The 25,995-nt window shown below is 38.0% G+C and overlaps 3 protein-coding genes across 3 annotated transcripts; all 3 read left to right on the top strand.

Annotated features, from left to right (window-relative positions):
• The first annotated feature begins 545 nt into the window (after positions 1-545).
• On the top strand, positions 546-1,079 carry LOC121223237 (disease resistance protein At4g27190-like). Its single transcript, XM_041104368.1, has one exon. The coding sequence runs from the start codon at positions 546-548 to the stop codon at positions 1,077-1,079; it is 534 nt and encodes a 177-aa protein (XP_040960302.1).
• A 2,204-nt stretch (positions 1,080-3,283) lies between these two features.
• On the top strand, positions 3,284-11,947 carry LOC107929733 (probable disease resistance protein At4g27220). The gene is made up of 2 exons (XM_016861244.2): positions 3,284-5,014; positions 11,720-11,947. Exons 1-2 carry the CDS (start codon positions 3,284-3,286, stop codon positions 11,945-11,947), a joined length of 1,959 nt encoding a protein of 652 aa, XP_016716733.2.
• A 12,247-nt stretch (positions 11,948-24,194) lies between these two features.
• LOC121223238 (uncharacterized) lies at positions 24,195-24,806 on the top strand. The gene has a single exon (XM_041104369.1). It carries the CDS (start codon positions 24,195-24,197, stop codon positions 24,804-24,806), a length of 612 nt encoding a protein of 203 aa, XP_040960303.1.
• The last annotated feature ends 1,189 nt before the right edge of the window (positions 24,807-25,995 follow it).

Below are 25,995 nucleotides of genomic sequence, written 5' to 3' on the forward strand. Positions count from 1 at the left end.
TTTTCTTGTGGAATCCGTTAAAAAGATCATGTTATTTTTTAGCCATGTTTAGATACATAGAGCTGACTATGCATTATTATTTAGTTTCTAACATATTACATGTTATGCAGTACTCTTAACTTACAGCCATGGAATTTGCTCTGAATAAAATTGATAAACACTGACAATAACAGAAGCATTAATCAGCATATGAATGACCTGAAAAGGAAAGCAATGGAATTGAATGGTATGAAGGAAGATACTGATTCTAGAATGAGCGCAGAGCTGCTGCCAAGAAAGAAACTCAAGAGGAAAGTCCAGATATGGTTGGAAAATGTCCAAAGAATCAATGGCGAAACACAAAGCCTTGACGGACAAATCGGTGAAAGCAGTCGTTTTACACGTGGATTTCATGCAGACGATGTGTTAAAGAGGATAAGGGAAGTTGAGGAACTTATTCAACAAGGAAAATTTCAAGATGGTTTGGTGGTTGACGATCCTCAATGGATTGGACAGGTTTTGTCGACAACAACTTTGTGATGAGTATTGCTAAACTACAAAAAGACATGGCAAGTAAGATTGGAGTAAGCTTTTGTGGTGATGAAGATGAAATAACAAGGGCAGGGATGCTGTTTGAAGCATTGTCACGAAAGCGTAGGTCTGTGATCATCTTGGATGACCTATGGCAGGAGGTTTCCCTTGACAAGGTAGGAATTCCTGAGCCATCTACTGGCAGTAAATTAGTGTTGACGACGCGATCATTTGATGTGTGTCGAAAAATGAGTTGTAGAGCAATTAAAGTGAAGCCTTTGGTGGAAGAAGAGTCGTGGAAGCTGTTCCCGGAGAAGGTGGGTCGGGGTATTCTAGATATTCCAGAAGTGGAACTAATTGCAGAAAAGATTGTTGAGCGCTGTGCGGGTTTACCCTTGGGAGTAATTACTGTAGCTTCTTGTATGAAGGACATTGATGACCTTTGTGAATGGAGGAATGCTCTAAAGGAACTAAGTGATCGCAAAAAAAGTGCTAATGGATTGGAAGAAGAGGTGTTCCAGCAGTTGCAATTTAGTTATGATCGTTTGAAGGATCCAAAACAATTTTAGGTTTCTTAATATAGCCACCTTAATTTATATACTTTTATTGAAGTTTTTTATTGGCATTATTTTCATCCTTTACCTTCACCATCATCTTATTATCATCATCATTTTATATGTTGTTGAATGTCATTCTGATGTTGAAATTATGGAAAATTTACGTGTGTCATGTGGTACATATATTTCGACTATTTTGGTCAAAACATTTTTTTAATATTTATATTATTTCAATAGTTATAATTGAAAATTTTTAAATGATTTAAAAGTTATAGCACTTGCTTATTAATCAAGAGTTTTTACTATTTATAATGATGAATTATATTTTTTATAGTTAAAAGTTATATTATTTAATTATATTTATTGTAAAAAGATACAATTGTCTATAATTGACAGTTATATATTTACGAAGAGGCACGAAAACTCTTATGATTCATTTGTTTAATAGAGAAACAAAAATTTCTTTTGATTCTCTTCCATCTTTTACTATTTTTAAATTGTTGTATAAAAATTTATTGTAAAAAATGGTTATAGAAATCATGCATAAAATAATAAAATCATGCATGCACTAACACTTATCAAATTAACTTGTATCATTATCATTGACGTTTAGCACAAACATGCATAAAATCATGCTTTTTCTTCCTCAAGTGTATTTGTAAAATATTTTGATAAAATAATAAGATATCCTTTGACACGATAAAGTCATTGTTAGGATTCTGCAAAAACTTTCAATAATTATTCATTGTAAAAGAAAATAAGATTTTTAAAATCTATTTAAGAATGATTGTCGAATTAACTCCTAAAAATAACTCAAATTTAATAGAAAAAATTTCCAAAATAAACTTAATTTCTTGAAATGTAAATTAATCTAATCCAAATCAAATGAGGTAATTATCGCATAGCAAATGTCAACATTATCATGATAGATCAAATAGAAAAAGACAATAGCACTTAACCCAACTTAATAAAATCATGAAAATTGTAGGGGAATTTTGAAACTTGTAAGTAAGGTGGTTTATTTCATCTCCTAACAAGTTAATTCAAAGAAGTATTTATTAAATTTCACATTTTTATTGTTGTTTCAAATTAGCTCATAATTATGCTGGCATAGTTTTGCGGTGACTGTCTATTTTTATCCATATATAAACCTCAAACATGGGTTCTAAAACTAGTTCACATGCTTTTAGGGTCCTATTAGGCACATGAAATGAAACTGTAAAAAAGTAAAAGAAGAAAGGCTAGACTTATCCAAAGGTTGAGTAATTCGTTCAGTCCGATAGGTTCGACTTAACTTGGATTGAATTTAAACAAAGATTTTTGTACTAAACAAAATCAACTCAAAACTTTTAAAATTCTAATTAAGTATTTTAGCACTAATTACCGCTATAATTGGATGAAGGATATATGCAATATTATCACATTATGTACCTACAAATATATGGTTCTATTAAGAATGTTAACTTTGTCAACTCCGGGGTGGTTAAGTTAGAAATATATAACAATAAAATCAATAGAAAACAAGCAATAAATGTCAAACAACCCCATTTTGAAAGTTTGAAATTTAATTTCCAACTAGATTATTCTAGGATTTGCTTCTTCAATTACAAGACCATCACTAGTTTTTCTTTAAGTCACATACTTGTATTTCTTTCCTGATTCCAGTTCTTGATTCGGTATATATATCTTTGCTATATATTGTATATTTATGATATCGTAGCCGCTTCTATAGCTTATTTCTGCAGTGTTAATCATTTTATATTCAAAGCCAATCAATTCTTGGTCTCCGGTACGTTTCACTTCAGCCTTTACTAATAGAGATTGGTAATTTGAAGATAGAATTCTGATGATGGTTGGATTGATCTCTGTGAGGATTCTTTGTTATATTCAGAATGAGTGCACGATATTGAAATTATTTGATACAAGTATTTTTAATTTTCTTTAAATTTGTTCATCTATAATTTACAGTATAGAAAAGTGATTGCCATTTTACTTGTGAGTGAAAGGCCTTTTAATTATGCTCCTCTATTATTGCTTTCATTTCATTAATCGTTAGATGAGAGCTTTTCTTGATTTACATGTCTCTATAGAACCCACATATTTAATATATTGTTAAAAAATTTGTGGAATCCATGTATGCACAGAAATTTAGACCTGACAATGCATTCTTAGTTTCTAACATATTGCTTGTTATGCAGCATTCCTGACTGAGAGCTATGGATTATTTTCTGAATAAGATTGATAAACACTTGGACAATCACAGAAGCCTCGATCAAAATAAGAATGAGCTTAAAAGGAAATTAAACGATTTGAACGGTCTGAAGGAAGACATAGAATCTAGACTGAGCTCAGAGCTGCAGCCAACAAAGAAACTTAAGAAAGGGGTCCAAATATGGTTGGAAAATGTTGAAAGAATCAATGGCGAAATACAAAGCCTTGATGGAAGAATCGGAGAAAGCAGTGCTCTTACACGCGGTTTCCACGCAAAAGATGTGTTAATGAGGATGAAGGAAGTTGAAGAACATATTCAACAAGGCAAATTTTGTGAAGGTTTGGTGGTTGACAATCCTCGACGGATTGGACAAGTTTTATCGACTTCAACTCTATCAGGTGAAGCTACGAAGTTATGCATCGAAGAAATTTGGCAGTGCTTGATGAATGATGAGGTTCGAAAAATTGGAGTTTGGGGGATGGGAGGAGTAGGGAAAACAAGCATTATGAAGCATATAAACAATCGACTCTTGAAAGAGACCCACAAGTTCGATGTTGTGATTTGGATCACTGTATCAAAAGAGATGAGTCTTGCTAAACTGCAGAAAGACCTTGCAAGTAAACTTGATGTAAAATTTTCTGGCAATGAATGTGAAACAACAAGGGCAGGGATGTTGTTTGAAACATTGTCTTTCAAGTTCATTAGGTTTGTGATGATCTTGGACGATGTATGGGAGAAGGTTTCCTTTGAGAAGGTAGGAATCCCTGAGTCATCTAATAGGAGTAAATTAGTGTTAACAACGCGATCACTTGATGTGTGTCGACATGTGGGTTGTAATAGAGTAATTCAAATAAAGCCTCTTGCAGAAGAAGAGGCATGGAACTTGTTCTTGGAGATTGTAGGTGGGAATATTCTAAATATTCCAGGATTGGAACCAGTTGCAAAATCAATAACTAAGCATTGTGCGGGTTTGCCCTTGGGAGTAATTGTTGTAGCTGCTTGTATGAAGGGACTTGATGACCTTTTTGAATGGAGGAATGAGCTAAAGGAACTAAGTTTAGCAAGACAAAGTGTTAATGGATTGGAAGATGAGGTGATCCAACAATTGCGATTTAGTTATGATCGTTTAAAGGATCAAAAACTTCAACACTGTTTCCTCAACTGTGCCTTATATCCTGCAGATTTTGCAATCAGAGAGATAGATCTTGTTCATCTTTGGATTGCAGAAGGGCTTGTCGAAGAAATGAACAGTAGGCAAGCAGAGTATGACAAGGGTTGTGCAATAATGAATAGACTCATAAACAACTGTTTGTTAGAAGCTCCTACGGAAACAGAAAATGGAAGATGTGTAAAGATGCATGATCTTGTAAGGGACATGGCATTACATATCACATGTGGAACACCTCGATTCTTGGTAAAAGCTGGCATGAGATTAACGGAGCCACCAGATATACAAGAATGGAGAAAGGACCTAGAAAAAGTTTCATTGATGGAGAATTGGGGGTTACAGCTTCCCTATCCTTTGGAAATATCGCCACCAAAGTGTCTGATGCTCACAACACTATTGTTTTCTGGTTGTAATATACAATGCATTCCAGAAGGCTTCTTCAAGTATATGCACGGACTCAAGATTCTTAATCTTTCTGCAAACCCTATCAAGAATCTCCCAGATTCCATTGCTAATTTGAAGAACCTCACGGCGCTATTGCTTCGTCATTGTCGAAGTTTAGAGAAGGTGCCTGTTGTTCCAATAGGGTCGGAAGCGTGTAAATTATTGTACTAAAAAATCACACAAAGTTCAATTCCCAGGAAAGAGAGGTGGATCACATGGATCTCTTAAATACCAAGTCTTTCCTTAGACAGAATATCCCTTCTATAGTAATTTAATAGCACAATTAAATACTACTATTATACCCTCAAATATTGAAAGAAAAATAGGACAAGAAAGAACACAAGAGTTTTAACGAGGTTCGATAAATTATACCTACGTCCTCGGGCACTAACACCAGATGATTACTTTACTATCTCCAAAGTATTACAAACAAATAGAATTCCTTAAGAATTCTCAAATGGGAGAAGAGAGAAAACTAAGAGAGAAAGATTGGTTGGGATGAATTGAAATGAGAAATGAGAAGGCCTATTTATAGTTGAGGTTTAAGGACCAAACAATAAATAGCCCATTATCTCAAGGACCAAAAAAAATTATCCCATGCCACTTTTTCAAAGTCAACTTTAGGGTGCTAAACTTGCATCACTTTGTATTGTTTGCCATTAATGTTGTCTCCCATTAATGTTAACAATCTCCACCTTGAAGATTTGATTAGGATAATCACATCTTCACACACTTCCTTCAACTCCCAAATTCGATAAAGCTATCTTTTGTAGTGCCTACAAATGCGCTCTCGAGCGCCATACACCTGAAGGTGCTCAAATTCTCAGGATGTTAATCAAGTTCAAACAATGATTAAACTTGATTGTTGTTACCACCTTGGTCATCATATCTGCGGGATTATCTGCTGTCGGAATCTTCTGAAGTAGAATTTTTCCTTTTTCAAAGACTTCCCGCACAAAGTGATATCTTACGTCGATATGCTTGGTTCTTGAATGATAGACTTGATTTTTCGCTAAATGAATAGCGCTCTGACTGTCACAATATAAACTTATGTGACTTTGAACAACTCCTAAGCCTTTCAACAATCCATTAAGCCAAATAGCCTGCTTAACAGCTTCTGTAACTGCCATATATTCTGCCTCTGTAGTAGACACAGCTACTGTAGACTGTAAGGTAGACTTCCAACTCACTGGGGCTTTCGCAAGAGTAAACAGATACCCCGTAGTTGAACGACGTTTATCTAAATCACCAGCAAAGTCGGAATCAACATATCCAACTACAAACTGACCAAGTGCTTCATCCTGTTCAAAAATTAAACCAACATCTACGGTTTTTCGAAGATACCGTAGAATCCATTTCACAGCTTGCCAATGTCCTTTTCCAGGATCATGCATATACCTGCTCACAACTCCAACAACTTGTGAAATGTCAGGCCGCGTACACACCATCGCATACATCAAACTCCCAACTGCATTAGCATATGGGACTTTTGCCATATATTCTCTTTCTTCTTCAGTTTTCGGAGATAATTGGGCACTAAGTTTCAAATGAGAAGCAAGTGGGGTACTTACATGTTTTGTGTTTTCATTTACACCAAAACATTGTAATACCTTTTTCAGATATTGCTTCTGATTCAAACAAAACTTGCCTCTCTGTCTATCTCTACTTATTTTCATGTCGAGAATCTTCTTGGCCTCACCTAGATCTTTCATCTCGAACTCTTGATTCAACTGAGCCTTCGGCTTATCTATCTCTTTTTGGCTCTTCGAAGCGATTAACATATCATCAACATACAAGAGTAGATAAATGAAAGATCCGTCATGCAGCTTCTGCAAATACACACAATTGTCATATTTGCTTCTTGTGTACTTCTGCCTTCTCATAAAGCTATCAAATCGCTTGTACCACTGCCTCGGGGATTGCTTCAATCCATATAGAGATTTGTTCAGCTTACAAACCCAATTTCTACCACCAGCATCTGTGTATCCTTCGGGCTGAGTCATATAGATCTCCTCTTCTAACTCACCATGCAAGAAAGCCGTCTTAACATCAAGTTGAGCTAGCTCCAAATTCAACTGTGCTACCAAGGCCAACAAAATTCTAATGGAGGAATGCTTCACAACAGGGGAAATACATCATTGTAGTCAATTCCCTTCTTCTGAGCGTAGCCTTTAGCTACCAATCTTGCCTTGTAGAAAATATCCTTCTTGCTAGGAGATCCATCTTTCTTTGCGAATACCCACTTGCATCCGATTGCCCTTTTACCTTTCGGTAATTGCGCCAACTCCCAAGTATTGTTCTTCCGGAGAGACTGCATTTCTTCATCCATGGCGCTTTTCCATTTATCACTTTCTAAGCTTTGCATTGCTTCTTGATAAGTGATAGGAATATCATCAACAACGGGAAGGGCGTAGGCCACCATATCAGTAAATCGAGCAGGTTTACGAATTTCTCTCCGTGGCCTTGCAACTGCAACTGGTTCTGGTGTACTTAGTGGTTCTTGAGTCCGAACCTCTTCAACCTCTAATTCCTCCATTGTGGCTGGAGAATTAGACTTATTAACTGGGCAAATCCCCATCTGCTCAAACTCCACCTGTTTTGGAGTACACTCCACCTGCTGTGGAGTATTGCTCGTCTGAATATCTTTATCTGCTACCTTTTTCAATGTGGCAGATTCATCAAAGGTAACATCTCTGCTACAGATCATTTTCTTTGTGCTTAAGCACCAAAGACGAAATCCCTTCACTCCAGAAGTGATTCCCATAAGAGAGCTTTCTTTGCCCTCGGATCTAACTTTGACTCCTTCACATGGTAATATGCAGTGGTTCCAAACACATGTAAGGAATCATAATCTGTAGCCGGTTTTCTAGACCATACCTCCATAGGAGTTTTTCTTTCTAATGCAGATGATGGCAAATGATTAACAAGATGGCCAGCGTATGTCACAGCCTCAGCCCAAAATTGCTTGCCCAACCCAGCATTGGACAACATACATCGAACTTTCTCCAGCAATGTTCGATTCATACGCTCTGCCACTCCATTCTGTTGTGGTGTATCCCTAACTGTGAAGTGTCAAACAATACCATACTCTTGGCACACATCGAAGAACGGATCACTTTTATATTCCCCTCCATTGTCCGTCCTAAGCCGTTTGATTTTCTTGCCAGTCTGGTTTTCGATCATAGTTTTCCATTTAAGAAAAACTCCAAGCACTTCATCTTTAGTTTTCATGGTATACACCCAAACTCTTCTGGAAAAGTCATCAACAAAAGTAACAAAGTAGTGTTTTCCTCCCAACGAATGTGTTTTGGAAGGCCCCCACACATCTGAGTGAATATATTCCAAAATACCTTTTGTATTATGGATAGCAGTGCCGAATTTCACTCTCTTTTGCTTTCTCAGAACACAGTGCTCACAAAATTTTAATTTGCAAGCCTTTGCACCTTTCAACAATCCTTGCTTTGCCAGAATTTGCAAGGATTTTTCGCTGGCATGTCCCAACTTCATATGCCACAACTGCATTGAGTCCAAGTCTTTGTTACCGGAAGCTGCAGCAACTGCTCCAATAACTGTACTACCTTGGTAGTAATACAAGTTATTTTCCTGATGCCCTTCAATATCACAAGTGCGCCAGATGTCACTTTCAAAACCCCATCTCTCATAGTAACAACTGAACCATTGGATTCCAAGGCTCCCAATGAGATGAGATTTTTCTTCAAACTGGGCACGTACCGAACATCAGTCAGAACTCTGGTTGATCCATCTTTATTCTTTAATTGGATTGAACCTATCCCAACAGTTTTACAGGCATTGTCATTGCCCATATAAACAAATCCTCCATTTAGTTCTACTAAATCAGAGAACCACTTCCGGTTAGGGGACATATGATAGGTACAACCCGAATCCAATATCCACTCATCTGAATGGAACGACGATGATGATGCAACCAGTGATAGTTCAGAGTCACTAGTATCATGCTTAGCAACACAAGCATCTACAGCAGCTTTTCCCTTATTCTTCAGCTTTGGACAATTTTTCTTCCAGTGGCCTTTCTCATGACAAAAAGCACATTCATCTTTCCCGAGTCTGGACTTTGACTTTGATCTCCCCTTTTGAGTTTTCTTCCGAGTGTATGAACGACCTCGGACTACTAAAGCTTCTGTATCTCTGATTGAGTTTTTCTGTTTGTCCTTCTTTCTCTGTTCATAACTGTATAAGGCCGTATAGACTTCGCTCAGAGATATATCACTCCTGCCATGAAGTAGAGTAGTTTCTAGGAACTCAAACTCCTCAGGAAGTGACCCCAACAGCATCAAAGCCAAATCTTCATCTTTGAATGTCTCATCCATATTCAGCAAATCAGTGACTAACTGATTAAATTTGGTGATGTGATCATTCATTGTGGTACTTGGGACGTATGTGAAGCGAAACAGTCTTTTCTTCAAGTGGAGCTTATTTTGACTGTTTTTCTTCAAAAATTTTTCTTCAAGTGCCACCCACAACTTATTTGCAAAAGTCTCCTTTGAAAAAGCATACCTCTGCTCTCGAGAAAGGCATGATCGAATTGTGCCACATGCCAACCGATTGATCGCCTTTCAATCTTTCTCCTGTACATCATCTGGTTTCTCTTCATCAATGGCAATGTCTAGACCCTGCTGAAAAAGGGCATCTAGAACCTCACTTTGCCACATACCAAAATGGCCCGTGCCATCAAAGATCTCCACGGCCAATCTTGCATTTGCAATTGTCGGTCTTGTCCACATGGACGATGTTGAAGCTCCTACACCGACCGTTTTCTCCATAATCTTTCAATATACCTAAGGAAATCTTTTCTGATGTGGAAGATCAGTTCAAACTGCAACCACAGAGCATACTACGATTAACCTGGCTCTGATACCACTTATTGTTCCAATAGGGTCGGAAGCGTGTAAATTATTGTACTAAAAAATCACACAAAGTTCAATTCCCAGGAAAGAGAGGTGGATCACATGGATCTTTTAAATACCAAGTCTTTCCTTAGACAGAATATCCCTTCTATAGTAATTTAATAGCACAATTAAATACTACTATTATACCCTCAAATATTGAAAGAAAAATAGGACAAGAAAGAACACAAGAGTTTTAACGAGGTTCGATAAATTATACCTACGTCCTCGGGCACTAACACCAGATGATAACTTTACTATCTCCAAAGTATTACAAACAAATAGAATTCCTTAAGAATTCTCAAATGGGAGAAGAGAGAAAACTAAGAGAGAAAGATTGGTTGGGATGAATTGAAATGAGAAATGAGAAGGCCTATTTATAGTTGAGGTTTAAGGACCAAACAATAAATAGCCCATTATCTCAAGGACCAAAAAAAATTATCCCATGCCACTTTTTCAAAGTCAACTTTAGGGTGCTAAACTTGCACCACTTTGTATTGTTTGCCATTAATGTTGTCTCCCATTAATGTTAACAGTGCCATCATTGTCAAAACTTAAAGTCTTGAAGGAGTTGAATCTTGAAGCAACAAGTATCAAGGAAATCCCTTGTGGGATGGAAAACTTGTTGAAACTCAATTACCTAAATTTGAATGGTATAGGAGACCTACATGAGATTCCTGATCGAGCATGATCCATCTAACCATCATTACGAAACGTGTGGGGATTAGGATGTCTGTGATGGGATGAGAATGCCTGTGATGAGACAAATCTTGTATACGATAGTGCAGAGTAGTTGAGCTCACACGGGATTTGGTAACCAACAATATCACATTTTTAACAAAAGGCCAGGGGTTCAAAGTAATGAGTAGTTCTTGTTTGTCTAGATAGTTAGGACGGGAGATGAAACTTAGGGCAGCCTTCCAATTGGTGGTTGGTGAATTTGTTGCCTAGGTGACCTTTTAACTTGTCACGTGTCCTTATTCAAGTAAGAGTATAATAAACTCAATTTTTTAAAGATGTAAATTAGTTCAATCTAAGTTAAACAAGTTAATTATAAAAATTAATTCACAAAACATTTATGTTTTAGGATTATTTCCCAAGATATTTCTTTTTCTTTTTCTTTTTGAAAGGTACCTGGATGGCCTATCAATAAGAACATTTTAAACTTTAAATCCTAATCTATTTTTTTTAGACACTAAACTTTAAATTAAAATATTTAATTAACTTTTAAAGAGCCCACTTTTAAAACAAAAAAGCCTATGAAATATTGAAACCTACGCAACAACCCTTTGAAATATAATAAAAAGCCAAAAACAAAAACAGGTTAAAATGGTAAAAGGCTAATCCATCGCAGCTTCTTTCTCTCTACCTACTGACGATAAGCAGCAAATTTCAGTATATTAAACATGTTATATAAATTTAAAACTCTTAAACACAGTTACGAAGTCATAAAAATACAAACTGTCTTTTAATTAAATATGGTAGGTGCATTAATTAAATCTCAATGCCCACCGAAGTCGACTTAAAGGAGTTGTTAGGATTGATAACTCAGTTTTTATAATATCATCATTCATTTTATTATTAAAAATTAATAAGATACTTTCTAAAATTATTGTTTATATATTTTTATATTAGACATATTGATAATTTATTTTTTATTTTACAAACTAAATTAAAAAATTAATATATTTTTATTTTTTAAATATTCTAACAACAGTGTAACCAATAATTTCATTACATTTAAATAAATATATATTTTCCCCAATATCCTTGAAAGCTTCAATCAAGACTTCATAAAAGACCAGGCCCCCTTGTTAGTTTACAAAAAAAGGGAGCTTCGGAAATGGAAGTGGAGTCTGTCTTGCTTGCTTTGCTGTTGATAAATGCCCTTACGTTTTCGCAGCTTAATCTGGCAGTTGAGGCGGCTGAGTCTGTTCCGCTATCACCATCGGATGATTTCTCGAAAGAGTTGAAAGCTTTATCTAGGAGGAGTCGGCGAATAACTCCACCATCACCCAGGATTAATGCTCCTGTTCACTTCAAAAGCCCTCCTCCATCACCTCGACCTCCTCCGCCGCCACGGTCACCACCACCTTCATGTCTGTGGCGTCCACCTACTCCGTTTGGATAAGACGATTGTTTCCCAGGTTACACACAGTTGATGAAGCTCTCATGTCATCAGCTTTTGTTTGTAAATTGTAAAACTTTAAAGTGCTTGTATGTTAGCAGCAAATAGCAACTTTGTTTAGCTCTGATAATAATTAAATTTGTAATGATAAAAATAATAATATGTTAAATATAAAAATGAATAAATGTATGCATCACTTTCACTTAAACACTCTTTAAGAAATTGTTTAATAAGTATCCCTTGTCTTCCCTTCCCATCTCTTTGAAGTCTCCCGACCATCTCTATATGCAGCATAAATGATGAGCAGCCCCCCATCAACGAGGACCCGGGTCCTCAAAGGCCAACTCAAAAAAGCATCTCAATCTAAGAGAGGAGGGTAGCCTTTTCAGTGCAGTGCTTTCAGGGCTGAATGAGCATCGAGGTCTTTCGAGATTGGGGTTTTCTCGTAGGAAAAAAATGAAAAAATCATCTTGATAATAGTCCTTTTATAGATCGGGTGGACAAAGGAATAGCAAGCCTTTGGAAGGAAGAAAAAGCTAACATATGGACGAAGATCGGGTGAATGAGATAATTCCCTGTTTCATTTCAAAAACCTCGAGATTAGCCTTAGCCGAACACAGGTAAACCGTCCAGACCCCACTCAAACCATAGTCCCCTCAAAGGCCAACTCAAAAACAACAATCTCTACGTCTATGGGGCCTGGACTGCAGAAACTGCGAAACCTCCAATTCCAAGCTCCCTGGTTCGGTGCAACTTGGACTTTCTGGGAAGGGCATTAAATACCCAACCAACATATTTATTTTGGCCACTTCACTCTAGAGGGATCATGGGCCGAGTTTGAGCCGGGTTCAGATAAAATTTTAGGCCCGTTTTATTAGCCCGGATCTGACTCGGTCTGGCCCAAAATATAGGTATAAAAATTTATCTAAACTTGGCCCGAAAAAATTACTAAGCCCGAGCCTAACTCGGCCTATATTAATTTTTTAACTTATTTCATTAAATAAAAAATTTAAAACAAATATTAAAATAAAAAAACAAATAAAAAATGAGACTAAAACAATTCTTAAAACAATACACAAATTGAAAATATAATAAAAAGTGATTATATTAAAATTGAAACAAATTAGAACTAAAATAATTAACTAAATTAATAATAAAACAAAAGTATATTTGATTAAATATCAAATATATATATTTAATATATAATTCGTGCCAGGTCAGGCCGAGTCTGGCCAAAAAAAATTTTACCTGAGGCTTAGCCCATTTTCTAAACAGACTTCATTTTTTGACCTAAACTTATATTTCAAACCTATATTTTTATCTAAATCTTTTTTTTTCAAATAGATTATCGGGCCAGACTGAATAACCTATGATCACCTCTACTCCACTTCAGCAATCATTTGACTGCAGCCAAACCAATACGAAAGTCAAGTTGATGGGACTGGGGGTCAAAATGCATGCACCAAGCAATCTACGCTGCTAGACCCAAGACCATTCTTCAGCTTGACCAGCCCAATGACCAGAGCCAATGCTCTACGACTAGCTCCATGAAACCCAAAATGCAGCAAGAGACTCATTGTAACGCCCCACTTTTGTTGTGTTTAGATTGTTAAAGTATGTTAAATAATTTAATTTGGTATGTGGTTAAGCGTCTTAAATGTTTGTTTTAGGTCTTGACTTTAATTCTTTTATTTTAGATTTTTTATTAATTTTGATATTATGTTAAGCTTGACTTTTTAGGCTTATCTTTTTATTTTATTAGATTGTTGATAAGGATGAGCTTATTTGTCTACTAAACCGTCCATTATTCTCTCACCCCCTTTCACCTTTTTTCTCCCTGTTATTGTTTTCTATTTGGTTCTTTCCTCTCTTTTTTCTTTTCTTTTGCTTTGAATCTCCGATTTCGTTTATAATCCAAAGATAACGTAAGTTTTGTTAAATTATTTTGTTGTTATTTTGGTGTTAATTCGTTGTGCAAGGGTGAAATTATTAGTTTAATCCTTTTAATATATTATGATAAGTATTCTATTGATTCTCTTATCAGATTAAAGGGATGTGAATCGAAATCCTAAAATTTTTGGACTATTTATTTTATAATTTTAAATGATAAAAATATTATATTTTTATAAAGATATATACTATTCAAATGATGAAATTATATTTTTATTTTTATAAAAATTAAATTTTAATTTCAACATTCCTAAAAATATTTTCTACCTTCCCCTCTTCCCTTACCGATCATAAACATGGACATCAATCCTAAACATGGACATCATATGGCGAACAAAATTTATATAAATTTAAAATTTTTTAAACACGGTTATGTTTTTCTCCAGGTTTGTCCTAACCTCACTTGGCACCTTTTCCTCTTACATATCTTGAAATAAGGGATGTAAAAAATATGAAAAAATTGCAACAAATGGTTTTGATAGTATGCTCCGAGTAGCATTTGGTGTCTGTTGGTTATTAGTGTTTTCTTGTGTGTGTCGACTGTTGGTGTTTCTTATGGAGGAGGGGTTAGCAGATCTGCGTTTAACGGAGGAAGGAGACAATAAGGAGTTGGAAGCTTGGGAGATTGAACAGAATAAGGAGATAGAAGACTCTTTTTCGGAGTTGTGCTTGGTAGGGTGTTTTCTAACAGCAACTTCGATAAATTTTTAGGCTATGCGGACTGTGATGGCAAATCTGTGGCATCCTTTGGGGGGAGTTTCCATTGCAGATGTGGGTGAGAAAAGGTTTGTCTTTCAATTTTATTGTGAAATGGATTTTGATAGGGCGCTCCTTGGACTTTTAACAACCATTTACTTGTTTTTCATCACTTAAAACAAGGCGAATATCCCTTGGAAGTGGATTTATTATATACCGAGTTCTGGGTTCAAATTTATAATCTGCCACCTAGTCTCTTTACGGAAGCTATTGCTAAACAGTTTGGAGATTTTATTGGAGCCTTTGTGGAGTACAATGTCAAAGCGATTATGGAGGGATTAAGAAATTATATGCGGATTAGAGTTAAAGTTGATATCCGGCAAAGTCTGAAGAGAAGAAAGAAACTAATTATGGCAAAAAAAGAGTTCTTTGCTAATTTCAAATATGAAAGGTTGTCAACATTTTGTTTTCTGTGTGGCAAGCTCGGACATAGTGAGAATTGTTGTCCTATACGAATGGTGACAGGGAGAAAGGAGCTTCCTCTTGAGTGGGATATCTCGCTCAAAGCTCCTCCACGTAGGGCGGCGACGGTAGGCAGTATTTGGTTAAGGGAACCAACTGAAATTTGGGGAGGGTATCAGGGAATTTCTAAAAATGATGAAGGCAAACAAGGAAAGAATCTGGGGGAATTAAATCTAATGAGGAATAATGGAGCGAATTTGGGGCTGAATTTATATGAAAAATCAAAACAGATTGTGAATGAGGAGTTGGTGTTGATGGAAGTTGGGTCTATTGAAGAGGATCGACCCATTATTGGAGGAGAGGGGAAAAAGAGGCCTAGACCCAATAATATTCAAAATGCCTCCACCACCGATGATATGATGTGGAAAAATGGGTTAATGGAGGATGTTAATCAAATCAACCATACGGCTGAACCTGCAGGGCAGGTCAACCGAGCATTATGAAAATATTAAGTTGGAACGTCCGTGGGCTGGAGAACCCACGGTCTGTTTAGAAAATTCAGCATGTGCTGAAAAAGTACTGTCCCCAAGTTTGTTTTTTTATGGAGACAAAAGTAGAGAAATCGAGAATGGAAAGAATAAGAAAGAAATTTGGTTTTGCGAATGGGATGGATATTTCAGCTCAAGGATCATGAGGGGGCCTTTCTTTGAGTTGGTGTAGTTCGATGGATGTTACCATCTCAAGTTATTCGGGGAATCACATTGATGCAGTTATTGTTAATAGTGATGGGGCGACAAAGTGAAAACTAACAGGGTTCTACAGTATTCCAGATTGTCGGTGGAGGGATATTTCTTGGGACTTGCTAAAGCGGCTGAGCACGAACAATGAATTGCCTTGGGTTGTTGTAGGGGATTTTAATGAGATTTTATTTAGTTCTGAGAAACAAGGACGTCGTTTGAGGGAAGCAAGGCAAATGGAGGCTTTTCGATCAGCTTTGGAAGATTGTGAGCTGGTGGATATAGGGTATTACGGCCGATGGTACACGTGGGAAAGGGGGAATTTTGAGGCAAATAATATAATAGAGCGGCTTAATAGGGGAGTGGCTACTTTGGGTTGGACTGAGATGTTTCCGTTCTACCGGCTCCTTCACATTGATAATTCAACTTCTGATCATTGTCCTCTGCTGTTGGATACGGAATTTTCGACAAGCAATGGTAATTCTTCAAATTCAGGGTGTTTATTTCGCTTTGAAACTTCTTAGCTGTTAGAAGATTCTTGTCATGAGTAGGTTAGATCTTTGTGGGACTCCAATAAAAATGTGTCAGTGCCTGAAAGATTAACACTGATGGGTGAGGGGCTCCGAAGATGGGCTAGCCATTTAAAGAATGAGAGGGGTGCGAATATGAAGAAGCTGTCAGACCAGTTAAATAAACTGTCTGAGGAAGATCCTTCAGATGACATTCTCGAGGCTATGATTAAGACTAAATTAGAGCTGAATCTCGAGATTGATAAGGAAGAGCTCTATTGGGAGCAAAGGGCTAGATCGAATTGGTTAAGGTATGGGGATCGGAACACTAGTTTTTTCCATAATCTTGCCTCAAGAAGACGTCGTAAAAATAAGATCGCTAGGCTGAAGGACCAAAATGGGTCCATTAAAGATACGGACGAAGATCTTATGCGAATTGCAACCAGTTATTTTAAAGAACGGTTTGCGAGTGAGGGAAGTAGAGGAGCTCAAAAATTTTTTGAAGGGGTCCAAAAAATGATAACAATTGAGATGAATAGAATGTTGCTGGATACTTTCCGGGAGGATGAAGTTAGGAGGGTGGTCAAGGAGATGGGGGGAAATAAAGCTTCGGGTTTTGATGGCTTCCATGCAGTGTTTTTTCAAATATTTTGGGCGATTGTAGGCAAGGATGTTATAAGCTTTTCCCTTAGAGTACTTAATAGAGAACAACAGCTGAATGAGGTTAATTTTACAACGATTGTTTTAATCCCTAAAGTCTCAATGCCAGATTGTATGACAGATTTTCGGCCCATAAACTTATGTACGGTGCTTTATAAAATTATACCGAAAGTCATTGCTAACAGATTTAAGAGAGTGTTAGATGGTTGTATTGATGAAGCTCAAGGAGCGTTTGTCCCTGGTCGGCTTATTACGGATAATGTTCTTACGGCTTATGAAATTATACACACTTTTAAGAATAGAAGGAAAGGGAAGAAGGGTTTTTTTGCTTTAAAGCTTGATATGAGTAAAGCATACGACAGAGTTGAATGGGGATTTGTCACAGGTATGATGAGGAGTATGGGGTTTGATGATAAATGGGTGGAGTTGATAAATCATCGTATTTCTTCGGTCTTTTATGTTGTTACGATTAATGGAAGCTTGAGTGAGCCTTTTCAACCGGAACGGGGACTCAGACAAGGGGATCCGTTGAGTCCCTATTTGTTTCTTATTTGTACTGAAGGTTTTTCAACATTACTTAAACTAGCCAAGAGGGATGGTCTTATTCAAGGCGCACGTGTTTGTCGGGGGGCCCGAGGGTAACTCATTTGTTTTTCGCGGATGATTACATTATCTTTGGAGAAGCAAATGAGGATGGTTGTAGGATAATGAAGGGATTTCTTGATGACTATGAGAAAGCTTCAGGTCAGAAGATTAATTTGGACAAGTCTCAAATTTTCTTTAGTTCTAACTATTTTGAAGAAACTAGAGAGCAGTTGACAAATTATTTGGGTGTTAGGTCCGTAACGAGCATGAAAAAGTATTTGGGTCTGCCTACAACGGTGGGGAGGAAGAAGAATGAGGCTTTCCAAAGATTGTGTGATAGGCTGAGAACAAGAATTGATGGGTGGGGGAGTCGAATATTGTCTCAAGGGGGCAAAGATGTCTTCATCAAAGCAGCATTACAGGCCATACCGATTTTTTCAATGTCTTGTTTTTTGCTTCCAAAGTCATTATGTGCTGAAATGGAAAAGATTATGAATCGATTTTGGTGGGGAAAGGGAGGTAATAGGCATGGTTTGCACTGGTCCTGCTAGACTGATTTATGTCAGGCTAAAGAGAATGGGGTCTAGACTTTCGCGATATGGGGAAATTTAATATCGCTTTATTAGCTAAATAAGGATGGCGGTTAATCACAAAACCGGACTCGTTGTTAGCTAAAATTTTTAAAGCAAGATACTATCCTCATTCAAGTTTTTGGGGAGCTAGACTTGGATCTTACCCTTCGTATACGTGGCAAAGTATATATGCGGCTAGGGGTTTGTTAGAGCAACGGATAGGATGGAGAGTAGGTACAGGAGAGAGGATATCCATTTGGCATGATCGTTGGTTGCCACAAAAGTTTGGCAGCAAGGTTAATACTGATCCTATTAACGATTTAGTTCTAACAGTGAATCAATTAATTGATCAGGAAAGAAGGGTTTGGAAAGAAGAGATGATTACCAGGATTTTTTTAGCTGAAGATGCGGAGGCAATCAAATGTGTCCCTTTATCCAAAGTTGTACGTGAAGATTGCCTGGTGTGGCGCGGGGAAAAAACAGGTCAATATTCTGTCTGCAGTGGATATAAAGTGCTCATGTCTCTACAAGAATATTCAGAAATTTCAGACAATATACGATCGATGTACAAAAGATTATGGTCTCTGTCTTTACCTTCAAAGATTAAGATAACGGTGTGGAGAGCGCTACGAGGTTTCCTCCCAACAGGTCAGACACTTTATAATAGGAGGATCCGAAATAATGCAATCTGTGTACGCTGTAATGCTGATTCGGAAACGTTCCTGCATGTGGTAGCAGAATGTAATCAAGTCAAGCATCTGGGAAACAATAGGTATTACCTGGCCTAATAATCTGAATTTGGTGACTTTTTGGGAATGGTTTTATTTTTTGGTACAAGACAGAGCGGAGAGGGTCTGGGAAAAGGTTATTATTGCGGAAAGGATCGATTCGAGAACTCCGATATGACTACAAGTAAATTGACCGGAACGAAAAATAAAGTGAACACAAGGATTTACGTGGTTCGGCTTTAATGCCTACGTCCACGGGCAGAGGCGAAAAGAAATTTCACTATAACAAGATGAAGATTACAAGTGTTTTACACTCAAGACACAACCCGAGAACCTCACAACTCTCAACCCCTATAGAAAACCCGAAAGCTAAAATCCTAGCTTTCAAAGAACAAGCTTTGCTCTCTCTTGGTTTGGGATGATGAATATGGCTAATGAACCTCTCTATTTATAAGAGAGTTCAAGGACATAATTGTCCAAAACTTTGGCAAAGATTTGTGGTTGAAAATGGACACCAACAACCATCCACTAATCCACTACCACCAACAACCCACTACCAACAACAACAATCCACTACCAATTTTAAGCCATTTCTTAACAAATCTCCACCTTGGCTTGAAATTTACCAAGCTGAACATCATAGTGAATTCCTCGAACTGGATCACCTCTTCCAAACGCCTCTCTGGCGCTAATCAATCCCGAATACCTATCAAGTCCAAGCAATGCTTGAACTTATATGCAGGGATCACCTTAGTTAACATATCTGCAGGATTCTTCTCGGTAGCAACCTTGCTGATAACAATGTCACCTTGCGTAACATGTTCCCGAACAAAATGATATCTGACATCAATGTGTTTGGTCCGTTCATGAAACATCTGATTTTTAGTCAGATGTATGGCACTCTGGCTATCGCAAAATACAACAGTGAAATCCTGTTGTAAACCCAAACTGCTTACTAGACCTTTCATCCACAATGCTTCTTTCACTGCTTCTGCTAACGCCATATATTCCGCCTCAGTCGTAGATAAGGCTACGGTAGACTGTAACACAGCTTTCCAACTAATGGCTCCTCCAGAATAAGTGAAAACATAACCCGTCAGAGATCTTCTTTTGTCCAGATCTCCAGCATAATCAGAGTCCACATAGCCCGTGACACTGCTAGTGCAGTCACTCTGATTATATACCAAGCATAAATCTGCAGAACCTCTCAAGTACCTGAGAATCCATTTCACGGCCTGCCAGTGTTCCTTGCCAGGACAACTCATGTATCTGCTGACCACACTAACTGCATGTGAAATGTCTGGACGAGTGCAAACCATTGCATACATCACGCTTCCAACTGCACTCGAGTATGGAATGTGAGACATTTGCTGCTTTTCTTCATCAGATTGTGGTGACAACTCTGCAGAGAGTTTGAAATGTGGTGCCAACGGAGTACTCACAGTTTTCGCTTTATCCATGCCGAAGCGTTGAAGAACCTTTTCAATGTAGTTCTTCTGCGACACACGAAGCTTGCCCGCCTTGCGATCTCTGTGAATATCCATGCCCAAAATTTTCTTGGCAGCACCCAGATCCTTCATCTCGAACTCACCACTCAACTGCGACTTTAACTTGTTGATTTCCGACATGTTTTTGGAAGCAATTAACATGTCATCAACATACAGCAACAAATAAATGTGCGAACCATCTGAGAGCTTCCGATGATAGACACAAGCATCATAGTCACATCTTGTGTAACCATGCTGAATCATGAAGCTATCAAACCGCTTGTACCACTGCCTTGGGGATTGTTTCAATCCATATAAAGACTTCTTTAATAGACAGACATGGTCTTCTTTACCAGGAACTGTAAAACCCTCTGGTTGACGCATGTAGATTGTTTCCTCGAGCTCACCATGCAAGAACGCCGTTTTTACGTCAAGCTGCTCAAGTTCTAGATCAGACTTGGCCACCATGGCAAGTAATACACGAATGGAAGAATGCTTTACGACTGGGGAGAAAACTTCATTGTAGTCAATCCCCTCTTTCTGAGTGAAGCCTTTAGCAACCAATCGTGCCTTGAATCTAGTTGTTTCAACCCCTAGGATGCCTTCCTTTTTCTTGAAGACCCATTTGCAACCAACTATCTTCTGGTTACTTGGCGGCTTAACCAACTCCCAAGTATGGTTCTTGTGAAGAGATTCTATCTCCTCACTCATAGCAATTGCCCACTGTGCCGACTCATCACACGTGACAGCCTCATTATAACTGGAAGGTTCTATACCAATGGACTCCGCCACACTGAGCGCGAAAGACACCAGATTAGCGTAACGCGGATTTGGTTTGATTTGTCTCTTCGTTCTTCCAGTGGCAATGCTATATGGTTTTTCTTGAGGTGACTCATCTTCATCGGAATCTTGCACCTCAACTTGATCATCCTGGACTGAAGTACCTTCCGTAGGAATTGGAGCGTCCACCTGACACTCCACCTGCTTCTCAACACCGTGATCTCCCATTCTATCTGACTCCTCCTTTTCCCGGGAATTTGTGGTGGATCGAAGCATGGATGACTCATCAAAAGTCACATCTCTGCTGATGATGAACTTGGACGAAACCGGATCAGGACACCACAACCTGTATCCTTTCACCCCTTGGCCGTATCCAAGAAATATGCATTTCTTCGCCCTCGGTTTGAGTTTTCCCTCATTTACATGAGCATACGCAGGGCAGCCAAACACTCTTAAACCAGAGTAATCAGCAGGAGAACCAGACCATACTTCCTCAGGAGTCTTCAGCTCAATAGCTGTTGACGGAGATCTGTTAACCAAATAACAAGCAGTATTAACAGCTTCAGCCCAAAATTCTTCACCGAGCCCAGCATTTGATCGCATGCAACGAGCTCGCTCCAAGAGAGTTCTATTCATGCGTTCTGCAACTCCATTTTGTTGTGGTGTTCGACGAACAGTGCGGTGTCTCACTATTCCTTCATTTTTGCAGAACTCATTGAATTCACCTGAGCAAAACTCCAAGCCATTATCCGTCCGGAATCGCTTGATCTCCTTTCCTGTTTGATTTTCGATCAAAGCTTTAAATTGCTTGAAGTTGATGAGAACCTCATACTTGCTCTTCAGAAAATACACCCAAACCTTTCTCGAGTAATCATCGATAAAGGTAAGCAGATATCTGTAACCACCTTTAGAAATTGTCGGAGAAGGCCCCCAAAGGTCAGAATGGAAGTAATCCACTGTGCCTTTTGTCTTGTGAATCCCAGTGCTGAACTTTACCCGAGTCTGCTTACCGAAGACGCAGTGCTCACAGAAATTCAACTTTCCTGTACACTGCCCAGACAATAATCCTCGTTTGCTTAGCACCGATAAGCCTCTCTCGCTCATATGCCCGAGCCGCATATGCCATAACTTCGTGGTGTCAGAATCTAGATCATCTGATGATGACACTCCCGCAACACCTGTAACCGAGGAACCATCGAGGAAGTAAAGGCCCCGCTCCAAATTACCACGTATCACAGTCAAAGCACCCGAGAATACCTTGAGAACTCCACCTTCAGCAGAGTACCGAAAGCCTTTCTTGTCCAACGTACTCAAAGAGATCAAATTTTTCTTCATTTCTGGAATGTGCCGAACATCAGTTAGAGTTCTAACAATACCGTCAAACATCTTTATACGAACTGTGCCAATCCCCATGACTTGACATGCGTGGTCATTTCCCATTAGTACTGAACCAGAATGCTTCTCGTATGTTGAGAATGCATCTTTCGAAGTACTTATATGAAATGTAGCTCCCGTATCAAGAATCCATCTCCCACCAGCGTAAGAGTCGGATACTGCAAGAACGATCTCGGCATCACTTGAAGAATCTGCATCAGCTACATTCGCACGATCATTTTGTTGCTCCTGTGATTCTGATTTCTCCTTCCTTTTCGGACAATCTACCTTCATGTGCCCGTACTTCTTACAGTAGTAGCACTGTATTCTCTTCTTGGACTGCGATCTAGGATGGCTTTTACTTGAACTTCCACCCTTTGCCTTGGATCTTCCTCGAGCAACCAAGCCTTCGCCTTCATTGTTTTCGACCACCTTACCAGTGATTTTCTTCCTCAACTCACTGGAACTTAAGGCATTTTTCACCTCCTCTAGAGTCAGGTCATCACGACCGTACATCATTGTATCAACAAAATTCTCATACGAGGGAGGCAAAGAACACAAAACAATTATTGCTTGGTCCTCATCATCGATTTTGTTATCGATATTATTCAAATCCATGATAATGGAATTGAATTTATCCAGGTGCTGGGAAACAGGTGTACCTTCCTCCATCTTCAGGGCATAGAGTCTTTGTTTGAGGTAGAGCCGGTTCGTCAATGACTTCGTCATGTACTTGCTCTCTAACCGGAGCCACAAACCGGACGCGGTTTTCTCATCCGCTACTTCTCGTAGCACTTCATCTCCTAGACATAGCAGAATAGCACTATGTGCTCTTTCTAGCATGTCATCCTTTTGCTCTTCCGAAAGCGTGCTTGGTAATTTATCTTTACCAGACAATGCTTTTAGCAATCCTTGTTGAACCAGCACTGCCCGCATCTTGATGCGCCATAAACTGAAACTATTTTTCCCGGTAAATTTCTCGACATCATACTTAGTCGATGAAACACTTGTAGCCATAATTTGGAACCTTTGAATGAATGATAATATTTTCTTCCTGATGTGAAAGATCAGACAAAGCTGCAGTCACAGGGCAATTCAGAAAATATTATCACTCCTTCAACTACGCTCTGATACCAATTTGTTGCGGAAAAGATCGATTCGAGAACTCCGATATGACTACAAGTAAATTGACCGGAACGAAAAATAAAGTGAACACAAGGATTTACGTGGTTCGGCTTTAATGCCTACGTCCACGGGCAGAGGCGAAAAGAAATTTCACTATAACAAGATGAAGATTACAAGTGTTTTACACTCAAGACACAACCCGAGAACCTCACAACTCTCAACCCCTATAGAAAACCCGAAAGCTAAAATCCTAGCTTTCAAAGAACAAGCTTTGCTCTCTCTTGGTTTGGGATGATGAATATGGCTAATGAACCTCTCTATTTATAAGAGAGTTCAAGGACATAATTGTCCAAAACTTTGGCAAAGATTTGTGGTTGAAAATGGACACCAACAACCATCCACTAATCCACTACCACCAACAACCCACTACCAACAACAACAATCCACTACCAATTTTAAGCCATTTCTTAACAGGTGACTTTTTGGGAATGGTTTTATTTTTTGGTACAAGACAGAGCGGAGAGGGTCTGGGAAAAGGTTATTATTGCGGTTTGGGCAATTTGGTGGGCTCATAATAGACAAACTATGGAAGGCAAAGTAGTAACAAGACATGAGACAGTAGCAAAAATTGTGAGTATGCATGCTGAAATCGAAGTTTTGAAGGAGAAATTACCTACTGTTAGAGAGGTGGATATCGATCGATGGAAACCCCCACAAGCTTCATGGGTAAAATTGAATTTTGATGCAGCCTACAAAGTTCAATCGAATAAGTCCTGTTCGGGGTTCATCATTAGAAACGAGAAAGGGGAAGTTATGGGTAGTGGGATTACTCTTCACTCCAACGTTTTGGATGCGGGTTTGGCTGAAGCTTTAGCTTGCTATCAAGGTCTCCTTTTTACTAAAGAAATGGGGTTCACAAAAGTAGAGGTTGAAGGAGATGCGCGGGTAGTAATTGAGAAAATCAATCAGGAAGAAAATGGTAGAGCACATTTGGACTCGATTATAGCAGACATCAAAGCATTTGAAAGGTTTTTTCATCAGATTAGCGTTAAACATGTTAGAAGAGAGGCTAATCGAGTGGCTCATCCCATTGCTAGGGAGGGTTACAGTAGATTAGAAAATACCTTTTGGATGGAAGACATTTCGGCGGTGGCGAAAGAGCTGGTGGCTGCTGAAGAGACGAGCAACGTTTTGTAATCGACAGAAGGTTTTGTTCAGGGGTGTTTGGACTGGGCTGAAGAATTCATTGAAAGCCATGCTTTAGTTACTAGAGAGATTTACATGGTGGTCTGGAGCTTTGTTTTACCGGGTTTCCACTTTACTTTTTCTTTTCTATTGTTGTTTTTTTAAGATGTTTTTGGTTTCTTTAACTATTTTGATTGGGTTTTGTTTGGTTTTAATGGAAATCACGGTTTTTAATCAAAAAAATATGAAAAAATTGTTCTCTCCAAACTGCATGCCGTTAAATTTGGAAGTGCTTGAGGTTTCATTACGTGTCCAACGGAAGGAAATAATAGCATTAGATTTTGAATGGGACAGAAGAGGAATGACTACCATGGAATTTTGCCTTCTAAAATTAAACATACTTGTACTGGAATGCCTACCTGAATTGAAGAGTATTTGCAATGTTGATGCAGTGGTGGTTTGTGAATCCCTTAGATGGATTGATGTAATAGATTATCGGAAATTAAAAAGGGTGCCTTTTAGTCTTCCCCAAATCCGATCATCTTCACCAGCTCTCATTTTCTATTTATGTAGCGATAAATGAGTGGTGGAAATCTGTGAGTAACATTGGCATTACTTATATTTTCTTGTTTCTAGGAAACTTTGATGAATGCAATTGCAAGCTGTCTTCTTTATTTGAATCAAACCTCATTTCTTTTTTGGTTGTAATAAGCTTTGGTTATTGTATTTTGATGCTTGTTTATTGTGTCTTCCTTTTCCATTCAATACTTTTCCTTCGTAATATTCTATATCAACAAGACGATATACATATTAGAAAAATTGAGACATTTCAAAGGAATCAAATTTCATATTCTTAAAGAAAGATTTTGAGATATTTGTTTATAAATCTTTATACTTCATGAGTTAGAGGGAATCAAGTTGAGAAGGTAGATTTGTTCATTAGATTCAAAAAGTTATTGTAATAGATTTTTGAACCTTTTAGTTTTTAAAATATTTTTTATTAGATTTTTTAGAGTCCAAGAAAAATAAACTTTTTAACTAATAAAACTTATATTTATCCAAGTTATAAATAACTTAATCGATTGAAATTATTTTTAGTTAAATCCAAATTCATTGAACTATTTTCAAACTATTTCACTTACCTTTGCTATTTTTAGCCAATAAAATTCTTATATATATGGTTGGAAGCCAATGCAACTTT

Source organism: Gossypium hirsutum, chromosome D11 (assembly GCF_007990345.1).
Source record: "Gossypium hirsutum isolate 1008001.06 chromosome D11, Gossypium_hirsutum_v2.1, whole genome shotgun sequence".
Lineage (NCBI taxonomy): Eukaryota > Viridiplantae > Streptophyta > Magnoliopsida > Malvales > Malvaceae > Gossypium > Gossypium hirsutum.